The following is a 22,537-nucleotide window of genomic DNA, read 5'->3' as shown; positions in this document are numbered from 1 at the left end:
AAGCAGGCGATTCAGACGTTGGGTCTGATTACACGCATTGCTCCTAAAACGGGCGGCGCGTGCTCATGTATTGTGTGACATTTGATGAAGGCAGTAGTGCAACCACGGCTGGTTTATCAAACCCAATTAGAGCATTTGACGATGGCGCAAAGGGATCGCCTTGAAGCTGCTAACCGCGAGGCAATGACGGTCATCACTTGTCTTCCTCGCATCATCCCGATCGTGGCTAAGAGAATGCACAGCTGAACACACTAGATCAGCTGGTGCAGCAGCGACGTTATGCTCGCAGGCTTAAGGCCAGCCTTTCGCACGCAACGTGTGCTCTCAGGGCTTAGGTTTTCTCGCACTCCCTTCTACCACCGCCATCGCCAGTTCTTCCTCCCTGGAGTCTTGTACAGCTGAGGGATAAGAAGCCAACAGACATACGTCGCCCGACACGCGTCGGCGTCTCTTCGTGACCGAATTATAGCTCAAGACGCCCACCTGCAGCTTGACTACATCGTGATTTATGTATCAGCAAGCATCCAGGGCTGTGAAACGACCACTGCACTTTATGGCCATTGCGCACGTGCCCTGAATAAGACGTCCTGGTTTCAAATCTAAAAGCCTCCTTCGTCAATTTGTGCTGAGGTATTTGCTGTTCGAGAAGCGCTGTGCTCTCTGGTTGTCTTTTCCACCGCTCCCACAGCCCGCATTCTCATCCGCACTGATACTATCCAGGTGACCCGACTCCTGCGACGCGTCAGTCGCAGCCCTGAAATATGTCAGCAGATCCATCTTCTGGCGGCACGCATCCCGCAGCAAATATCTATCGAGTGGATCCCACGCGGCCTTCTGAGCTTGCAAAGTCGTGCGGGTGCTGCGACCCGTCCAGCGACCTCTACATCGTTCCTGCCTCAGCACCTTCACCTAGATGATGCCACCCTCCTTTTAACAAGAAAGGAGAACCTCCGGCGCCGCACACGTGCTCTCGTACTTCCGTGCGCGGTAACCCTCCCCCGCGGTCTTACCCGTGCAGAGGAGGTTGCGCGTCGGAGGATCAGGGTCGGGGTTGCCCTCACTCCTGCCGTGACTCGGAAGTGGCCGCACTTTCGCCAGGTATATCCCCGCCCTGGGTGTCAAATCTGCAAGTCACGCAATGCTGAAGCCGACACACCACCTGCTGTGGGTTTGCCCTGCATTGATACCGACGAGGCTCCGGCCCCCAAAAGCAGTGGGACTTTCGCCGCATATTCCTAGCAATTACACTGCTTGGACGCAGGGACCGCATTATCTTCCCCTGCTGGACGTCATTAGATCTGCAAACCTTTTTTATTCATTTAATCATCCTTATTAGCCCGCGTCCCATACCCCTGTATGCCCTGAGGCATTAACACTCTCATTGCTATTGCCCTCGCATTGCTACTCTGCTATTCCGAAGCCTGTCGCATCGCTCAGCATCACACGTTAGCGTCCCAGGAACGCTAGAAGATCAACTACCTCTCACGACATTAAACTTTGTCGTACGACAAGGGTGACGCGGCATGGCTTGGATGCCGCTTCGCAAGTGCTGTCTGAAATTTTTTGCTCACTACGGCTCTTTCGTCATCACCGATCGCTTAAGTGATGTGACCTACGCGATTGCTCATCTCGTATCTCGCGGCTACAGTTCCAAGGCTATGCCTTGTTCACGTCATCCGCCTGAAGTGTTATCAGTCCTGCGACTCGAGTGCATGTACGATTAACTCACCCAGCGGGCTTTGCTTGCGAAGGGAGACGTGCTAGGCTAGAGTTAGAGTGGCACCCCATTGTAGCGACGCGATCACGTACGCGGAAAACACAAAAAATCAAAGGTCAGATCCAAAGCAAGAATAGAAAGGAAGACAAAAATCCACCTGTATTCCACCCTGTGAAAGTGGATGAACAGCGAATCTAGTATGGACGTTAGACGACGTCACACAAGCACCGCCGCCAGAAGTGAGGTACGTCACGCGCACGCACGCACGTGCACGAAAGTGGAGCAAACATCCTGTCTTGTAGGCAGTCCGTCAAGCGCAAATCGCTTGTTGAAAATGTTTAAAAGTAAATTGCACCAGAAAATGCGTTAAGTACGACTTACACAGGAGTAGCAGATATGATAGCTTCAGATCCTTATTCGAATATACGAGAAAATATATTCCTTTTAAGCTGAAACGCAAACACAAACATCTTTTCCAGCGGCCGTATTTTGGGTGAGCATGCGAAAGAAAAAATAACCGTCTAGTACAATAATTCATAATGCGAAATTTGGCCGCAGCTTTATACATGTTTTCATTACGCGATACATTGGCTGGCTCGGACAATCTGCCTCGTACGGCACGTTGCAAATGGAGCGAAATGTGGCGCGACCGACTCGCTAATTGAGAAATCGGGAGAGAGGCGGTGACGCGTAGGCGCGATTTACAGCAGCCGCCGCAGACTTCCGATCATGCGGCGCTTTGTTTCCCTATGTGGTATTGGTGGTGTCATCGGTGAACAGACTACGTGCGCTACTTTAGCGCCAGCTCGTAACCATCATCACCGCAGAGCACGTCTTGCGCGGCACATCGCTTTTCTTTTCATGCTTTCGCCATGCCTACAGTGTACTAGAATGTTCTAGTACACTGTTCTAGTACTCTGTAGCCGTGCCATGGTCCTCCGCTTTCCGCCTCTTGGTTCCGACGCACCCTCCTCCTCCGCTTTCCTCCTCGCGCTATCTTCGCTATCGCCGTCTTTCATTCCCCGCTGCGCTTCGCGTTCGCTCTTTGATCATTCGCTGTAATCATTCGCTCGGTTACGCCGAGACACGCCGGCGCCGACGCTCGCCGCAGGAACGGGCGCCTAAGAGCTGCGCTCCAAAATCCGGGCTCATTTGAGGCTAGCAGCTTCGCTGTAAGAAACACTACCGGCAGGCATTAGCGCAATTACATTCTCACAGAGTAAGCAAAACGAGGAATATAGCATGATCAGTGACACGGAATCACATTATTTGAACTAGAATACGACAAATACCCATCGTCAAGCAGAAATTGACTGATCGTCTCTGTAATTGAGCTTCATGTAGTTTATTTTTTCTTTAGTAGCGGCTTAAAAGTACCTAAAAGCTCAAATTTCTTTATTAAAGCTTTCAATTTCTTACATTCAGCTGGCACAAAGGGAAAATATGGGCATTTAATACATCTTGAATTGTTACGGAATTCGCATAGTGTTCGTGAATGGTTATGACGCTTTGGTGTTGTGTTCACGTATGAATTGAGCCTGGTCATCATCATCATCATCATCATCATCATCATCAGCCTGTTTACGCCCACTGCAGGGCAAAGGCCTCTCCCATACTTCTTCAACAACCCCGGTCATGTACTAATTGTGGCCATGCCGTCCCTGCAAACTTCTTAATCTCATCCGCCCACCTGACTTTCTGCCGCCCCCTGCTACGCTTCCCTTCCCTTGGGATCCAGTCCGTAACCCTTAATGACCATCGGTTATCTTCCCTCCTCATTACATGTCCTGCCCATGCCCATTTCTTTTTCTTGATTTCAACTAAGATGTCATTAACTCGCGTTTGTTCCCTCACCCAATCTGCTCTTTTCTTATCCCTTAACGTTACACCTGTCATTCTTCTTTCCATAGCTCGTTGTGTCGTCCTCAATTTGTGTAGAACCCTTTTCGTAAGCCTCCAGGTTTCTGCCCCGTAGGTGAGTACTGGTAAGACACAGCTATTATATACTTTTCTCTTTAGGGATAACGGCAACCTGCTGTTCATGATTTGGGAATGCCTGCCAAACGCACTCCAGCCCATTCTTATTCTTCTGATTATTTCCGTCTCATGATCCGGATCCGCCGTCACTACCTGCCCTAAGTAGATGCATTCCCTTACGACTTCCAGTGCCTCGCTGCCTATTGTAAATTGCTGTTCTCTCCCGAGACTGTTAAGCATTACTTTAGTTTTCTGCATATTAATTTTTAGACCCACTCTTCTGCTTTGCCTCTCCAGGTCAGTGAGCATGCATTGCAATTGGTCCCCTGAGTTACTAAGCAAGGCAATATCATAAGCGAATCGCAAGTTACTAAGGTATTCTCCATTAACTTTTATCCCCAATTCTTCCCAATCCAGGTCTCTGAATACCTCCTGTAAACACGCTGTGAATAGCATTGGAGATATCGTATCTCCCTGCCTGACGCCTTTCTTTATTGGGATTTTGTTGCTTGCTTTATGGAGGACTACGGTGGCTGTGGAGCCGCTATAGATATCTTCCAGTATTTTTACATATGGCTCATCTACACCCTGATTCCGTAATGCCTCCATGACTGCTGAGGTTTCGACTGAATCAAACGCTTTCTCGTAATCAATGAAAGCTATATACAACGGTTGCTTATATTCTGCACATTTCTCTATCACTTGATTGATAGTGTGAATATGGTCTATTGTTGAGTAGCCTTTACGGAATCCTGCCTGGTCCTTTGGTTGACAGAAGTCTAAGGTGTTCCTGATGCTATTTGCAATTACCTTAGTAAATACTTTGTAGGCAACGGACAGTAAGCTGATCGGTCTATAATTTTTCGAGTCTTTGGCGTCCCCTTTCTTATGGATTAGGATTATGTTAGCGTTCTTCCAAGATTCCGGTACGCTCGAGGTCATGAGGCATTGCGTATATAGGGTGGCCAGTTTCTCTAGAACAATCTGTCCACCATCCTTCAACAAATCTGCTGTTACCTGATCCTCCCCAGCTGCCTTCCCCCTTTGCATATCTCCTAAGGCTTTCTTTACTTCTTCCGGCGTTACCTTCGGGATTTCGAATTCCTCTAGACTATTTTCTCTTCCATTATCGTCGTGGGTGCCACTGGTACTGTATAAATCTCTATAGAACTCCTCAGCCACTTGAACTATCTCATCCGTATTAGTAATGATATTGCCGGCTTTGTCTCTTAACGCATACATCTGATTCTTGCCAATTCCTAGTTTCTTCTTCACTGTTTTTAGGCTTCCTCCGCTCCTGAGAGCATGTTCAATTCTATCCATATTATACTTCCTTATGTCAGCTGTCTTACGCTTGTTGATTAACTTCGAAAGTTCTGCCAGTTCTATTCTAGCTGTAGGGTTAGATGCTTTCATACATTGGCGTTTCTTGATCAGATCTTTCGTCTCCTGCGATAGTTTGCTGGTATCCTGCCTAACGGAGTTACCACCGACTTCCATTGCACACTCCTTAATGATGCCCACAAGATTGTCGTTCATTGCTTCAACACTAAGGTCCTCTTCCCGAGTTAAAGCTGAATACCTGTTCTGTAGCTTGATCTGGAATTCCTCTATTTTCCCTCTTACCGCTAACTCGACGCCTGGTCGTATCACCTTAAATCTTATCATGCACTAGTTCAAACAACGCGCCGCGGTGTCCTAGCGGCTATGGTGTTGCACTGCTAAGCACGAGGTCGCGGCCGCATCTAGTAAAGGGCGAAATACAAAGACGTCCGTGTCCCGTGCATTGGGGGCGCGGTAACGATTCCCTGGCTGGCGGAATTAGTCCGGAGTCCCCCACTACAGCGTGCCTCATAATCCAAACCTTGCTTTTGGCAGGCAAAACCCCAGAATTCAGTTCGTCAATAAGGGAAACAAAAAGTTAAATCGTAATAATTCGCTGTATTATTATTTTTTTCATTCAATCATTCCTCAACACCCATGGTCTGCGCATATGCCACCCCAGGTACGCTGCGAGGAACAGGAACTACTGGAAGAACCAAAATGTTCCGTACGAGAGGTTCTCCTTGATCCTCGGTCCTGCAATGCGTCGTTTGTTCAAGGTACGTACTGCTGCGAAAACTTTCCCTGTTAAATTTTTATCGCAACCATTTCTTTGTGGGCGTTGCCTATCACACCGACAGCATGTTTAGATCAACGGCCCTAAGGTTAACGATGGCGCACAATTAAGAAAAAGGATGTATCTTCTGTTACGTGACGTTATTACCAGACTACAAGGTTATCACGATGTCAGCACCAGCACAACTTGCTGAAACTCAGCTATGAGGGTGCACGTAACACCGAAGTAGGCATTCTTGAATAGGTCCTGTCTAATACCTATTTTTATATAGTGTGTGTTATATCCGTGAGTCTCCTTGCCCTACGCCTCTACCACGGGTTAAGTGTATACATCTATGCCAACGACACTAACGTGCGTACAAGTGGCAGCGAGGACGCGACTGGCCAGAACAGAGGAATTTCGGTTTGGAGACACGCCCTAACAAGACACATCAGTATGTGATTCGACATTGTGATCTTAAGATGCCGTTCCTTTTTTGTCTTTTCTGTATTATTTAGCTTCTTTAGTCAACCAACGGCGAGAACGTCGCATCTTGTGGCATGCTAAACGCTTCGGCGGGTTGGAGAAGCTTCTAAACAATAAAAATGGTTACTCACACTTCAGGGTTTTCTGGGGTAACCGCATATATAATTGGCAGTCGTATAGCGTACGTTTTATCGTGTCATGACGAAAAGGGCCGCACGTACGAGTACAGAAGAATTACAAAGTGCATGACTACCCAGGAATGCACATTCGCGATCTTTCTAACGTGTGCGCCAAACCAGCCAGGTTATTGGGGTATTTACATCGAAACCTTCGAAACTAGTCTTCTCTCATTCGTAAAATTGCTTTCCAAATTTTGGTCTGCACACAACTCGAATTTTCTTCTTCGGTTTGGTCCCCCTATCAAAGCTATTTAACTACCACGTTAGAAGCTATACAAAACAGAGCCGCTCGCTTCAGTTCTCAAAATTATAATCACCGCTCAAGAGTAACGCAAATTAAACTCTATCCTTCTCTACCACAGTTAGGTAATAACCGTGACAGCCCCCTTGCACTTGTTTCATAAATACGTGTATCAGTTTAACTAAAATCTTTTAGGCATTGAAACATCACCACCCATGTCACGTATACTTAAGAATAACCTGAGCAACACGCGCATTTACGGTAATACTGACGCATTTAACTTATCGGCGCTTCCATGTGCCATATAGCTATGGAATAGGCTTCCCGATAGCATAGTGGCTGAAGCAAGCTCTGTGAAATTTCGGCAGTTACTTATTGCTCATATCGCCAGCTAACCCTTGATCCTCCTAAATCATCGCGTGTAGTGAACTATTATGTGCACATGTGCACATGGTGTTCCTGTAGTAAATTTTTCACCGGTGTCCATAAATTTGTTTTCAGGATTAAATTTTTATTTATGTGTACGCTTTTCACCTTATCATTTTTTTCGCTACATGTTACTGAATTGCTTATTCAGCGCTCACCCCCCTACCCCTCCCACATCTGTCGTATTTTTGCTAGCGTTCCTACTGCTCAGTTGTTGCATGCTTTGCTTGTTTACCATTCTTGTGTGTATGTTTTTTTATGAAATTTCGCCACCTATTGTTTATATAACTTCCACTAAGCCCCCCTTACTCAATGCCACGTCGTGCCCTGTAAGGTACGTTCAAATAAATAAATAAAAATAAATATATTTTTGCGTGTCTTCCGTTCTAGCCCATGCCCCTTATTGACTACGAAAGATATCGAAAACTTGGAAGACTGTTCGGGTAAGTGACACAGTAGTGATTGCTTCAGGCTTAATTGGTTGCCAGAATAAAAACATCATTTTTAATTACTTGGCTTTTGTGTTTCAGGCGCAGTTATCTTCATCACCGCTAGCTCACTCGTGAGAATTTTATCTCAACTTGTTCCCGTTCAAAGCTGCAGTAGTCCCCCTTAACCATATTATTCTATAATGTATTATGCTGCCATAAAAATCCCCACTAACATTATATGACCAAATCAAACTTTCGGATAGCAATTGCAAGGGGCTTCAGTGGCTTTAGACACAGCTCTGCTGTTCTACAGTGTACTTTCTCGCGTTTTATTTTCCAATTTCAAAGCATTTGGCTCTCTGTTCTTTCGAGAGTTCCATCTCTACCATGGTAGAACCAACAATATTTTAAACAAAACCAAATTGAGCATTTGTAATCACCCTAACTGGTGTTTTCCACAAATACTTTCAGCATCTACGAAGGTGGCAAGCCGGTGCTGGTGGTTGCGGAGCCGGACTTGATAAAGCAAGTTCTCGTAAAGGACTTCGCCTCTGTTTCTGACAGGCTGGTATGCGCGAGTCTTTTACACTTGCTGCCAAATACGTGTATAAATGGCAAACTTATACGGTTAGCCCTTTATGTGTTCTTTCAAGAACAAATACATTGCTTGTACCACTTCTCGCAGCTTTCGTGAATTATCCTACTACCACATACTACCGCATACAGGGACGTAACTTACGGAAATAAATAAAAAACGTTTAGAGGCAGTTCTTACAGTTGTGCAGTTTACCTAACTTAACGAAAACATAGAGTAAGTGAAATTGCTATAGAAGGAACGCTAGAACTCGTAAATGTGTCGCTTTTTCTTATTTATTGTTCAGCAGGTTCTGGAATATCGCAGTAACCCTTCAGTGACAGAAAGCAGTTAGCCGTTTACAGTCCTAGCAAGTTCGTGCTACTTTTTAATTATTTTTTAATGCCTGCAAGTTTCTTTTGCAAAGTGACCTCCCTGTGAGAGGTTTCGAAGGTTCCCGCGCATGGCGTTGTACTTGTACAGAACCCTTGTAACGATGGCTGAGTATAGGACTAATCGAGAGTAGATGTATAAAACCGGGCCCACTCAATTGTTTACCGAAATAGTGACCAAAGACATCTGTACATGCAGAGCCGAGCTGTACCATTTCAGCAAAAAAGTTAAAGAAATACTGCCTTCCCTCTTATTCAAAAAAACGTAAATGCACCATAAGTCCATAACCAATAACACCCCCCCCCCCAAGATATCTGAAAAACAAACCACCCATTACATGAGATCTTAACTTGTTTATGTGGAGTTATCGGTTATCAAATTTATGCGGCATATAGGTTTCTTAATTCGATAGGGTTGGGCACTGTCGTTTCCCAATACATTACTCGCGACGTCGGATGTTTCTGTCTTTGTTTTAGCCGGGCATGTTTTATGACCCCATTGTGGACAACACGATGGGTATAGTGTCTGGAGAGCGCTGGAAGAAGATTCGAACTACAGTCAGTCCTGCCTTTACTACCGGCAAGCTTCGTAAGGTAAGAACAAAGCTGACTGGCGGAGAGCTTCCTGCAGCTATAACGTGGGTAACGCTACGCATATAGAGTTTTTGCATTTCCTAATTTTAGAATACCAAATATATAGCCCAGACCTACTTAGAAAGCGCATTCGGTTCGATTTCCCTATTTAAAAGCGTCACCGTGCGGTAAAGCAAATATGTTATGCTCCATCTAGCCAATTAGTGGCAGTGCAGTGAAAGATACGCCTAGAGTCAGCCATTTGGTAAGGCGAGGCCGTTGCGTGTTCCTGCTAAGGGAGGAGCGTTCGCCCATTGAGGACTACTTCCAGTTAGACGGCATCAGTTCCTTCATCTGGTTCTCCTTTATGGTTGGCTCACACGATCAATAGCTTCTGCTGCGCTAACCATTGTTGGTGTCATAAAGTAAAGCAAAAACTGGCTGCAGCAATTTCGCCTAACGCATACTATAACAAAGAAATAAAAAAAGCGAGAAGTGAAATATATTTAATAACATTCGTTTGATCTCGCTTGTTTTGAGACAAAAATATATTGCCCGTCTTAACTTGCTCTTTTTGTGTATGTGTGAATGACGTTTCTAATGCGAAGAGTTCTGTTAGCTAGTAGGAGGCTGGAAATCCGGAATCTATTTTAAAGTGGCACATATTTGTCACTCAGTCTTTACGGTTGATACTTCATGGTCAAGACCCCAGCAGAAGTTGCTTTACCTGGCCGAGTAGGTTCGTTGTGGTGTCATTGACATTTTGTGTGCTTTGGTGTGCTGTTCCTTTTTTACCTCAGTTTAGCCTTATGATAACCATTATGCGTTGGTGTCTTTCTAAGCCCTATTATACTAACTGTCCCAGCTAACATTAGGCAAGCTGGTAAAATAAAAATAAAAAAGCATGATGCAAGATATTTCTGTAGCACATACAGTGTTCGGTCGTCACATTCTGAAAGCTTTTGATTAGTTCTCTATTTCTGTCTGTTTTTGTTGTTCTCTCGTCTAGTCTCTTCTGCGCGTGTGTGTATTAGCTACGATTTTGGGATAGCGGGCTCTTCAGTAGCTGAGCTTCGCATATTGTCGCAGCCAATAAGCAACGATATAACATTTTGCAGAGTATGCTAAGTGAGGATGGAGACAGAGGAACACAGTGGCCATGCATGTTTACTTGTATCCGTCCTCCTCTACTGCGACGAAAAAGGTTATACGTCAGCATTAGAGCCCGTTATATCGTTCATTTGTTCTGAACGCAATGCACAGTGCAAAAACGACAGTGAACTTATGGTTGGGAAGGAAGGGTATGGGTGCCACCATATTGTTCGAGATACTCTTTGCTAAGTGTGTGCGTTAGTTTGGCACCTTTGGCTTTCAGCAAGGAAAAAAAAACAATAGTAGCATGCAATTATACCGCAAATACCAAAAACAATCACACGAAACTCAACATAGTCATCGCACGTGCGGCTCATTGCTTTATTCATTTTTCATTGCCCGCATAGGAACATAAGGCTGTCCGCCAGTCAGATCTGAGCTGAAAGCTAAATTCAGTCAGGCACCTTTCCTCTGGATTGATCGTTTCAACGTCCTGTGTATACACTGCATCAGATGCCAACTTCAGATGTAGTTTCTACATAAGTGATGGAATAGAGTGTTAGTGGTTCGCAGGAAGCATGCAGCTAGGTAGTAGACGTCTATCTTCCAGCTTGATCTATTTGATGCCGCAGCTAGTAGTCGTCTTTTGTAAGCTGCATTCTAGACCTAGACATCTACAAGCCAGCTGGTAGCTCAGCTAATGCTTCCTCATCTTACGGCTTGTACCAGCTTGGGAAGCACTGCTGTAGCTGCGGTGTAGACATTCAATGGCCAGGCTAGTTTCAGCTTCGCAAGTGGTATAATTCGCTACACTTACCATGTTTACGATCCTGGAAAATTGAACGGCCGCTCGATGCAAAAGCACAGGGTGCGGCCCACCGCGTTGCGCCTGAACGGCGTCTCGGGCCTAGTTCTCCGTGCGCCCACTGCGGCGCCACTGCTCGGGGACGGCTGCTGATAGAGAGCGCGTTCACAGCTGCGTCGGCACGTGCGATCTGCACTCCAATCAAGGCGTAAATAATGCGTTTTATATTTATAAATTGCAGATGAAATCTTTAAGTCGTCGTTGCAAGCGCTGATTACTCCACAAACGCCAACAGATTGTCACAGAGGTGGAAATATATTCTATAATACGCCTGACTGCTATCCATGACGGTTGTCCGTACGGTGCACGACCGGGTAACGCACTTCCATCCAGAGGTTCTGCTTGAAGCAATCTATTAGCACTTTGATTCACTTCTCGTGATCAAGTACGCAAAGTAAAAAAGTTTACATTGGGAGAACTTGCACCGAATTTCCCAAGTAATGCAAACTGACTTAGATGAAATAAAAACGCTTATTATTGTAACATATTCATCAGTGGATTGTTTCTCATCAAGACGAAGAATACTGAGTGATGTTGGAGCTTATCTAAGGAGTGCGTTCCTTTTAACGAAGTTTAACTTTTCCTCTCTCTTGGTAGTATTCCTGACAAGTATGACTCGCCCACGGCTGCTCAATGCAAAAAAAAAATGATTTTCCAAGCGGCCGTAACTTTCCCAATAGCGCCTCCTCCTCCCCATCCTACTTGGCATCAAAATCACCTCAGGTCCTGTCAAAAAAAAAAAAAAACGTCTCGCTACATGTCTGGATGTTCATACTTAAGTAATTATATGAAATAAACAATTCAATACAGGTGAACTTGTAGGAAGTTTACAAGTGCAGCTGCAGCCAATGAAAGTACCAGCCAGCAGCTTGACAGTTTTATTGCATTGTCATAAGCAAGGAAGAATATGTTCACTGGTATTCACAAACAGAGAACCTTCCTTGAGAGATGTTTATGCGACAACCTCGAAAGTCACTCCACTGTTGAGTTAACATTCCCAGCCCAGTTGGCTAGGAGGCGCCGCAGCAGCAACTTCTTCAAGAATATTTGGCAAAGCTCCTCAGTGTGAGCATGGTCCTTTTTCCCACACATTAGCTGCCTACACTGTGTGAAATGTGGAAGTAATGCTGACATGAACAGGTGGGACAGATTACTGCTTTTTCGAATCTCATCTGTCTTCATGACCCGCTGAACAAAGATGCAAATCAGCTGGCAAAGCTTAACAACTCCCCTTTTAGGGTATGTCAAGCCTCCGTTGTCCATATTTGCTATCAGCCCGTAGAGTGGCCTGGTTGGTTCTAGTGCTTCCAGCAGGATCTTACACAATTCGCGTGGCACTTGAAAACCATTGTCAAATGTTTGACAAAAGCAACAAACCTTGGTGGTGCTGACTACGCTACAAGGGGTTTCATATGCCATATCATCCCAACTATCCCCTCACCTTTTTCAAAGCATGCCGGCAACTTCCCCGCTCACAAAATTGACCGGCTCGCCCCTCCCCCTTTTACCCCCACCCCTTTTCTTGAGGCTTCCCTGGGTCCTCCGTGCCAATGCCTTCAAAATTTCGACACTTTATTCAAGTAGTCGTCTTCACAATGGCTAGAATCGTATGGCTTGGAGACATCAAGTGCAAGCCATCTTAAAGCTGTCTGAACTATAGCTTGACATAGCTCTAACTACTTTTAGCCTGCTCAAGCTGTATCAAGCTAGCTAGTAGCCAACTTGTGCTTCCTTGGAGACCACTGCACCAGCGATCGCATTATCACAAACCCCGCCGTTATGTAAGAAGTAAACTTGCTCTACACGCCCTTGACGTTAAGTGTAAAAATACCAGAAAACTATACTTCTATAAGCGATTCGTCTCTCGGTTGGCGGCGCTGCGCTTCTACATAATGTTTTTCTAAATGTTTCGAACCGTGATTTGCGGCTGTAGATTCGATGATTGACACGAGACATTCCGGGCACTGCGCGTACTTGAGATGTTGGAGCTAACTACTAAAGGTCCCCTCGTGACGAATTATCAGGTTCAAACATGGAAAAGCCTGGGGAAGATTGCGTATCGCTTTTGACGCTTGGAAAACATCCAACTATTCAGTGCTCATTTATATTTGCAGTTTTTAAAGCGAATAACCTTTTATTTCATTTTATTACCTTCAAGCGCATACACATAACAGAGGGGAGGGGTAGTATAACATATACAGAAAAATTAACAAACACAATCAAGACTAATTAAACAAAAGGAAATACAGAAAGCCATCTACAAGAGAAAAATAGAGAGCCAAATACATGTTAAAGTAGAAGCAATTGATAAAGAGAATAAACGGTAATAAGCAACAATGCCACAGAGTCGCTAAAACAACAAACACAAGCAGAGCGACATATATATTGATCACAACGCACTGAAAGCCCGATAATTGTCTACAAAAAATAAAAATAATATAATAAATTAAATGTCACGGATCAGCATCGAGATATCGTACGAGATGAACGAAATGAATCGTGCTTTGGTATTAATTCTACGTCGGGCTGAAGGCGATTCCACTCTATGTACGAGATAGAAAAGAATGAAAAAGGACATTGGTTTTAGAACTGATGACGTTTGCTTTGTAAGGATGGTCGATGCAGGATGAGCGATAAAATGGTTGCGAAATAAAAGCATGCTGCAATTCGTAATGGTGATAAATTTTGTGAACAAGGCTAAGGGGGATAAATAATTTCCTACGGACCTCAAGAGACGGCATGGATAGCGTTAGTTTCCTTGAAGTTATGCTGCTAGTAAGGTTGAAATAAAATTTCCCCTAGGGCGAGTTGGTTATTATGTACTGAAGCCGTTGTAGCGCAAAGGAACACGAACAAAGAAGAGGACAGAGCCCCACGGGCGCTAACTCATAACTGGTTTATTGGGTCGACCGCCGAAAAATAGAAAATCATAGGTACACACAATACCGCGCATGCGTACACGTTCTTCACAGCAAAGATAAAGAAAATTCAGAAAGGCGTGTCTCGCTACCAAATAAGCAGATCGACGTGTCGCTAACGCAATTTGATCCTCTTTTTTCTAATGTGATACGCTTCCAAAAGTTCACGAACAGTATAGTACCCTAACTTTTGCCTAGAATCTCAAGCTACGAAACCATGGTTTATGCTTGCAGGCTAGGCAAGCGCAGGCATGTGCGCATTGCCTTTATTAATAATTGACAATTCGTGCTCTCGCGCTCGGTTGTTAACGCAACTCCCGGTTTGGCCTATATAGGCCTTCCCCCACGGCAGCAGCATCATATAGACGAGACTGGTGGCGCATTTAACATACGGTCAGGTGTGCTTCTTCCGGCAATCAAGCCTTCTTTGTTCTCAAAGAATGTGTAGGCACAGGCCTGCTAGCTTGCGTGACGCCGAAAACACTGGTACGCCGTACCTGCTGGCAACCTTTTTCATGTTGTGGGACATCCTAGGCACATAAGGGACTATCAGAATCTGCTGCAGGGGAATTCCGGAGGACGCGCCGGTGGGACGACCGTTCATTGAGACGCCAGCATGCAATGACCTATAGGCTGCTTAGGTTACGGTTGACCGTCGCCAACAGCGGCGACGCTGCGCTGTGATTACGTCGCTGGGCACGCTTTCAATCTTTACGGCTGCTCCGACGACAGGGCTCGGAGCGCCTCGCACCGCTCGAAGATGGAGAAGAGCGATCGAGAAGAACCAGCTGAACGCAGGGCGCGCACCCTCTTTCAACCAACCGAAGACAACGCCGCTCGCTATAGCAGTCTAGAGCACTGCCAAACAAAGATGCCCATAAGTTAACATCATTTAGCATTAGAGCAATAGAACACTGCCAAGGCAGCAGCCGCTTAGCATGAGTTTTCAAGAAAAGTAAATTCCGCACATTCTGTCGGCGTCTGACGGCTGCTATTTGTCGCGACGCATTGCGAACACCCACATATGTCGCCTCTTCTCGTCTCTTGGTGAACGGAACAAGCCAACACCACCTATACAGCCCAAGGCCTTTTCACTCCGATCAACGACATCATGTTACCTGTCCCGACTACCACAGAATCTAATGGGCATGCTCCCGAGTAGACAAAAGTGATTTTTACGTCACCGCTTTCATCGCGCCAGCCTTGTCAATGGAAATTTCTGGCCAGGTAGCGTGGCATCATGGATCGGAGTAAACAGGCCTTGGGCTATCTAGGTGGTGTTGAACAAGCCCGATAGGACTGCCTTTCTTTCGTGCGATTTACGCATCCAATGGAGCAGTAACCCACCGGCATGACGAATCTGCTCAGCGGACGTGCATGAATCACATGGAAAAAGAAAGAACACCCGCAATACACAATGCTGTCCGCTTGTGCCGACACGCGGACGGCGTCCACCAAACACTCGCACGCGTACCAGAACATCACGTGACCAAGTCACCTTGACGTAGACAGGGAGCGGCCTATTGAACTGCTGTGCTGGAAGGCAGATGTTTTATCCCAACATCGGTTGCGCATTTCTTTATAGCGTTATTGGCGAATTTAATTCACCCACAAGGGAGGTATCTAACAGAAATGAATCGCGATGGATATCGCGTACGCGAGCGTGTCACAGTGCGCATGAAATCGCAAATTTGCAAAGTGTAACGAGGTGTACAAAACTCACTTTAATCAAGCCTTCTGGAAGCGTAAGGTGGAGGAGGAGGAGGAAGAGAAATAGACGGAAAGACAGGGAGGTTAGCCAGTTCTCAGACCGGCTGGCTACTCTGTACTGGGTAAAAGGGGTAAGGTGGACAAGATATATTAGAAAAGAGATGTTAAAAAAGTTTGGGTCTGCTTCGTACTTGTGGCGTGAAGACTGGGCCAACAGCGAAGCTGGCGGCCCCACCTAGGTTATTCTTGATTCGGATAAGTTTTCTGCATGGTTATGCTTCTGGAGTCGGTCATGTTTTCTGCATGGTTATGCTTCTGGAGTCGGTCATGTTTTCTGCATGGTGTATCCGTTAGCTCCCCAAAGAGCAATGAACGCTTGGTCATTAAAGTATGTACAATGCGTTGTTTTATTTTCAATAGCAGTGATTTCCTTTCTCGTCGTCGTCCGATGGCCCAGCTACACAGGGCAAATCTTAGTCCAGCGCGTCTTCACCTCGGTAAACCTCGACCTCTTCATCTGTGCCGGTCGAAACCTGCGCATTGTCAAGGAGTACCTCGGTTGACTTGTGCTCTACTCTGTCTACAAACGTATCACAGGAGTCGATCGCAAACAGGCTCTTCTCCTTCCAACTAGGGCTCTTGCCGATCTTAATCAAGACCGCCTTGTGACCGCTGTGGTAGACTGCAAGCGGCATGCCAATCATTTGAACGCTAGCCGAATGCAGCTTACCAAAGTACAAGTCTACACACGTCCTTCGAATGGTACTCGCTATAACCTGTCAAGAAGCCTTTGCTCGGTACCGTTAACTCGTAGCTCCGGATCTTCTGCAACTCACTGACGTTTCGCCGCCGCTTCACCGGCGCGATATTCGGGGTTGGACCGAAGTCGTCGCGTCCGTTCTGGAGTAGCGGCGTGGTGGCTTTCGCACCGCGCTTCCCCTTCGGGAGTGACTCTCTTCTTCTGTTACCCCATCTTTCCCTTTGTCGGAGACCCGGCTGTTCTGTCGGCGCGGCTGTGGAGCGCAGCTGCGCTTATATCCCCATGGTGACGTCACGGCTTAGATCGTATGGCGCGGCGAGGCAAAGTTACGGTGCAGCGGTGCGGTCGCGCGCGATGACGTCATCGCTCGGCGAGGTTTTTCTGCACACGTTCGCCGGCCTAACCACCAGCTTAAACATCATTGCTGTTAAAAGCTATTCACTTACACTTGCGATCACCGCCAATGATTTCCTGCACAATTTTCGTATACCGTACAAGTACAGAATGCCCCAATTTATCGCCTTATTCCGAACTAATCCGACTCAAAAAGTGCTTGTCCTTAGCATGTTAATTGCTTTAGCGCACATTAGATTACAAGCTTAACGTTTTTGGATGGCTTAAATGTTGCCATGGCAATGAAAAGTGATACTGAATAAATATTTGGCTATTTATTTTTGTCATCACTCTTTTTTTTTTCAGATGAACGACTTGATTCTCGATTGCGTAAAAAATACCGCAAAACACCTGAGACAGGCCGGCGACGAAATGAAAGATGTGGACATAAAGCAGTGAGTCGCGTGATGCATTTTTGCTTCCCTGGAATTGCGCTCCTTAGTAAACAGGAACAGTTCACTAAAATTACTGGTCTATCAGTGGAACATGTGATTGCTGGCTAGGGGAATGTACCTCATGCCGACCTCTCTGCATTTAGCATCATTAAACTTTCCCTCTGTATATAATTGCAAAAAGGGATAACCTACAAGTTTGGCCAACTCAGCTTTATCTTTGCTCTCTCTCTCTCTCTCTCTCTCTCTCTCTCTATATATATATATATATATATATATATATATATATATATATATATATATATATATATATATATATATGTACCAGAAAAAAAGCAGTTCTGGGTCCGGGTAAATATCTGATGAAGGCCGGACCTCGGCCGAAACGTCAATAAACCGCTTCATACGCGCGTCTACTTCACTGTATATATATATATATATATATATATATATATATATATATATATATATATATATAATTGTCATCCTCGCGCTCTACCTATAGTCATTGCACACGCATTTGTTCAGATATTGTGCAATAAAGCGCCATCCATGTTTGGCTGGACATGCACAACGTTGATATATTTCGTTTCGACTTTATTTTGCACTTATTCACCTCTGAAATAGCTGTGCTCTTCCGCAACGACAAACCAGCCAATCGGGATTTCTTGCTCAGTTCTTTAGTTACTCCGCGTTCTGATACAAGGAGTGAGAAGGAACGCGACGAAGGAAAGTCTGAACAACATTATGCTCAGCCTATCTAACACATTGACTCCTATTTTGTTCCAGGAATTTTAAACTGCGCGCAGCTAAAGTTTGACTTGCAGGCTTTAAAGCACTATGCTGCCAGCCTTTTCCAGCTTAGATTTATTTTAAGGAGGAGGAGAAAAGTAAGTGAGAAGGCAGCGATGTTAACCAAATATGCGTCTGATTGGCCATACCTGCGGCGGGGAAACGGTAAAAGGGATGGGAGATGTAAAGTGCGCTAACAGCCTGTGCCCATCAATTTGAAACTACCCGGCTGTCGGCTGCGCTCACAACACTCCACTTGTGTCGCTGTTCACTCCAAACCCGACTCGCATTTGTCCTTAACAAGCCCGCAAGTAGGCAAGCGCGTGTGCGCCTTAGCCTAAAATTTTTAGTTTTAGTTAAGTGCCAAAACAACGATCTGATTACGAGATATGCCGCAGTTTCCAGATATTAATTTTTGACCACCGGGGATTCTTTGACACGCACCTGAATATAATATACACGAGCGCTTTTGCATTCCGCCCTCAGCGGAGTGCAGCCGCTGCGGCTGGGATCGAACCCGCAACCTCGAGTTCAGTAGCGCAACGCCCTAGTCACAGGACTCTCGTGGCTGGTCCATTTTAGCGCTGCCCCCCGCCCCCTCCCCTCAGCAAAGAACTTCCGCAGTGACGGAAGAGCGACAATGTTGACACAATTATATGGTATCCTAGAAGGCCGGCGATCACGTGGTAGACCCAGTGCGACGCTTAAGCGGTAATATTTCGCAAGATTGTGATCATGTGTGGGTGAACGACGCACTGCGAATCTTAATACAGAATGTTAGATTTCTTTTGAGATGGATGGATGGATGGAGTAACATTATAGAAAGGTCCTGCGAGCTACGGGGCGCAAGGTCCCATAGAGCGGGCTACTCCCACGTTGGGACCGGGAGTTGTAACTCCCTGGCCGCATCGTGGGCTCGCTGGACGGCCCAGAGCTGCTCCGCCAGGTCCGTGCTGCGTAATGCGTCTTGTAGCCTGGCGGAGTCTTGATCCTCGTTTGCGTGGGTCCGACCACACGGCCAGAGCAAGTGATGTACGTCTAGTGTGCTATGGCTATTTTCGCAATATGATGTTTTGTATAGGTCAGGCATGTAGTGGTGTAGTCTGTTCTGCGTGGGGTACGTGTTTGTTTGAAGCATTCTGAACGTCAGGGCTTGAGGCCTGGTGAGCTTATTGTGAGGTGTGCTGTATATTCTGCGGTCTAGATAAAAGTGCTTTATGATCTCGTTATATGTGGAGGGAGGGTCCCGATTCTTGCTGGGATGGTCACGACCAGAATAGGGGCGTCGCGGAAGGTTAGGTCTCGCGCGCTCCTGTGCGCCATCTCATTGAGATGGCTCACACGGACGGGATATTTCAGTGAGGCACCTGCGTATAATTAAGTGAGAACAGAGGGATGTCACCTGTGCATCGTTAGTTCTTACGTTGATGTCTTGTTAGCTCTGGTATGGTATGGGTTACCCAGAATTTCAAACATGAGAAATCCTGTGACTTCTTACAAATACATGGTAGATGAGCTATTATATTGGTTTTAGCTGGCGGATAACTGAAAAAAAAGATGTTGCATTTTGTTTCGCTACATTGCAGGTTTTTCGGCGATTACGGGCTGGATATCATTGCCAGATGCGCCTTCGGCACAAAACTGGATTCCCACTCAGACTCTTCCGATGAATTCGTCACGAACGCTAACAAAGCTTTTGTTCCTGAGTGGACGCTTAAGTTTGTGACATCAAGTAAGGAAGTGGCACATATGCTCGGATCTCTTTTATTACTTAAGGCTTGTGCGTTAGTGATGCCTTATTTGGCATAAAGAGTAACCTTCTGAATACACTTCCTGGGTCTCTCCATGCACATTAATTTAAACGCTTCCATATTTAGTCGGTATGCCAGACAGGTTTCCCAAGTCACTCTTCTAATCTTTTGTATTATTTCTCCTTCACCAAAGTACGCTTGAAGAGTGCATCTTTTACGTCGGTTGATGTTTAGCCTTCTTTTCTTGCTCCTTCCTTTATCTCTCTCTCTCTCTCTCACTCGCAAAGTCGGCTGAATACGTGTGGACTGCTCAAAATAACATGCTGGGCTCCTTACCCGCCATTATGGTTCTCAAAACATATACCACTGCGCTTAAAGAAGTGAGCTACCTTTAAGCCGCAATAAAACTCGAGATAGTGGCCTGGCACACTAAGGGAAATACTTGCATTTCCACGTTCGTCCCTAAGCGACACTGACATAATGGACGAGGATTTAAAGGGCTGCAACATGTTTGACGGCTATGGAAACAAATTCCGATGCTCTGCCATCACTTTGAGTAACCTTCCTACTATATTCTTTACATTGGTGTTTCGCGAAAGGAGAAAAAAAACGCCATCCACTTGAAAGCAGCATGAAGTTACAAAGGAAACTTCTAAGAATTTCTCAGAAAAAAAACAAAGTTCAAAAATAAAAAAGAAACAGCAGGTTTAAGTTAACTTGCAGTATCACAACTCAATTTCCAACGAAAGTGTATATTTCAAGAAGTTGCATTAATAATTGCAGTTGTCGAAAATTAAACCATATATTTAAAAACGTTGCCCGCGTATTACTCACCCGTTTGAAATTTTGCCCGCATATAGCGCTTTCGAGAACTTGCTGCAAAATTTTTTATGGACAGTAATTCATCTGCACACATCTTCGCGAGAACGTTGGTCATACTGCCTCCCCCCCCCCGTCTTTTTTTTGTTTACTAAATTTGATCTTGGTAACATTTATAGTTCCCCAAGGAAGCGGCCTCAATTCTGTGCTGGTCGTAAAACACAATTATAACGCACCGGAGTGCATACCTAAGTAATTTCCTGCAAGGCTCGCATTGAACCCACGCTCTTGAACTTTGTCTACATATCACCCACAACGTGGCTTCTATTTTCACCTTATATAAACAAAGTGCCTCGTCTAGGGTAGCGGGAACGGCTGTATACTGTGAGCTTGGTTTAACGCAAGATGATATAGAAAAACGAGGGTTGATAATAATAATAATAATATTTGGGGTTTTACGTGCCAAAACCACTTTCTGAATATGAGGCACGTCGTAGTGGAGGACTCCGGAAATTTTGACCACCTGGGGTTCTTTAACGTGCACCTAAATCTAAGCACACGGGTGTTTTCGCATTTCGCCCCCATCGAAATGCGGCCACCGTGGCCGGGATTCGATCCCGCGACCTCGTGTTAAGCAGCCCAACACCATAGCCACTGAGCAACCACGGCGGGTGAACGAGGGTTGAGCAAATATTTACAAATCTTTTAATTAAGCCAGAAACATTAAATTTCGCCACAGGTTACACTCAGGGTGCTGCCTATTTGCTCTATATGCAATCTTGACGCGATGTAAACTTCTCACAGGACACTGAAAAACATAGGATGAAATGGCCTAGTAACGGTTTTGACTACTTGCTAAATGAGCTTTTAGACTTATTTTCAGATTCTTTTCATTTATTTGTATGTTTATTATTTACATTTTAATGAAGACGTTTCATCACTTACAAAGACCGTGCTAAATTCCCACAGATATAACTCCGCACACAGGTATGACAAGGCTCCCCCCATTTTTGATAAATTTCGTCTTGGTGGATCTTTTAATTTCCCCTTGGGTAGCGGGATAAATTCTGCGCCATTCGCAAAACATACTTGAAATGCTGTGGAGTGCCTTGCATACGTAATTTATTAGAAAGGCCGTCACTAAACACAAACTATGAATTTTTGCTTTATATCACTCATCACCTTCCGGCTATTATCGTCAATTATAAACAATGTGCCTTGTTAACGTCACCGAAGACACCTGGAAATAATAATAAAAACTTCGTATAGCGCATCAAAATAAGGAAAGTACTAGTGCTTTGTAATTAGTTATAAAACTACTAATTAAGCCAGAAACAATAAAGTTTCAGCCGTCGGGGTTGCTTAGTGGCTACGGTGTCGGGCTGCTAAGCACGAGGTCGCGGGGCCGAATCCCGGCCACGTAGGCCACATTTGGATGGGGGCGAAATGCGAGGACACCCATGGTGGACACGCATTGGACACCTAAGGTGCACGTAAACCTTAGGTTTACGTGCACGTTAAAGAACCCCAGGTGGCCCAAATTTCCCGAGTCCCCCATTACGGCGTGCCTCACAATGAGATCGTGGTTTTGGCACGTAAAATCCCATAATTTTAATTAAAATTTCACCACACATACCACATACCATTTCCCCTAATTCCTGCTAAGTTTCATAGAGTTACTCGGAAGACTGGGATACAGCGGATAACGGCCGCGTGATATTGTAGAGGCTTTGTTAAGATTTTTTGTATAAAGGTTGCAGTTGAACTACCCATGTTTATTTCGCATCTTAAGCTGCACTAACGTTATCCCTATATTCATGAAACTTGATTTAGGTGAGATTTGTATTTTTTCCAAGGCAGTGAGCTAATTTCTGCGCCGTTCTTAAACCACGCCTGCAACACTCCGGAGCGCTTGCATACTTATTTTATTGCGAAGGCCACAATTAGCCAC

At 45.4% G+C, this 22,537-nt stretch overlaps 1 protein-coding gene across 1 annotated transcript in view; it reads left to right on the top strand.

The window, feature by feature from the left end:
• The window catches only part of LOC142582889 (cytochrome P450 3A8-like), a 46,362-nt gene that overhangs the window by 2,390 nt on the left and 21,435 nt on the right, over nt 1–22,537 (top strand). Inside the window, exons 2-7 of the mRNA XM_075692991.1 lie at nt 5,700–5,796; nt 7,515–7,567; nt 8,027–8,123; nt 8,999–9,115; nt 17,139–17,227; nt 19,603–19,748. Of these exons, the coding sequence (XP_075549106.1) occupies nt 5,700–5,796; nt 7,515–7,567; nt 8,027–8,123; nt 8,999–9,115; nt 17,139–17,227; nt 19,603–19,748 (599 nt within the window). The remainder of the gene's footprint in view (nt 1–5,699; nt 5,797–7,514; nt 7,568–8,026; nt 8,124–8,998; nt 9,116–17,138; nt 17,228–19,602; nt 19,749–22,537) is intronic.

This window comes from Dermacentor variabilis, chromosome 5 (assembly GCF_050947875.1).
Source record: "Dermacentor variabilis isolate Ectoservices chromosome 5, ASM5094787v1, whole genome shotgun sequence".
NCBI lineage: Eukaryota > Metazoa > Arthropoda > Arachnida > Ixodida > Ixodidae > Dermacentor > Dermacentor variabilis.
This window is presented reverse-complemented; position numbering and strand designations above follow the sequence as displayed.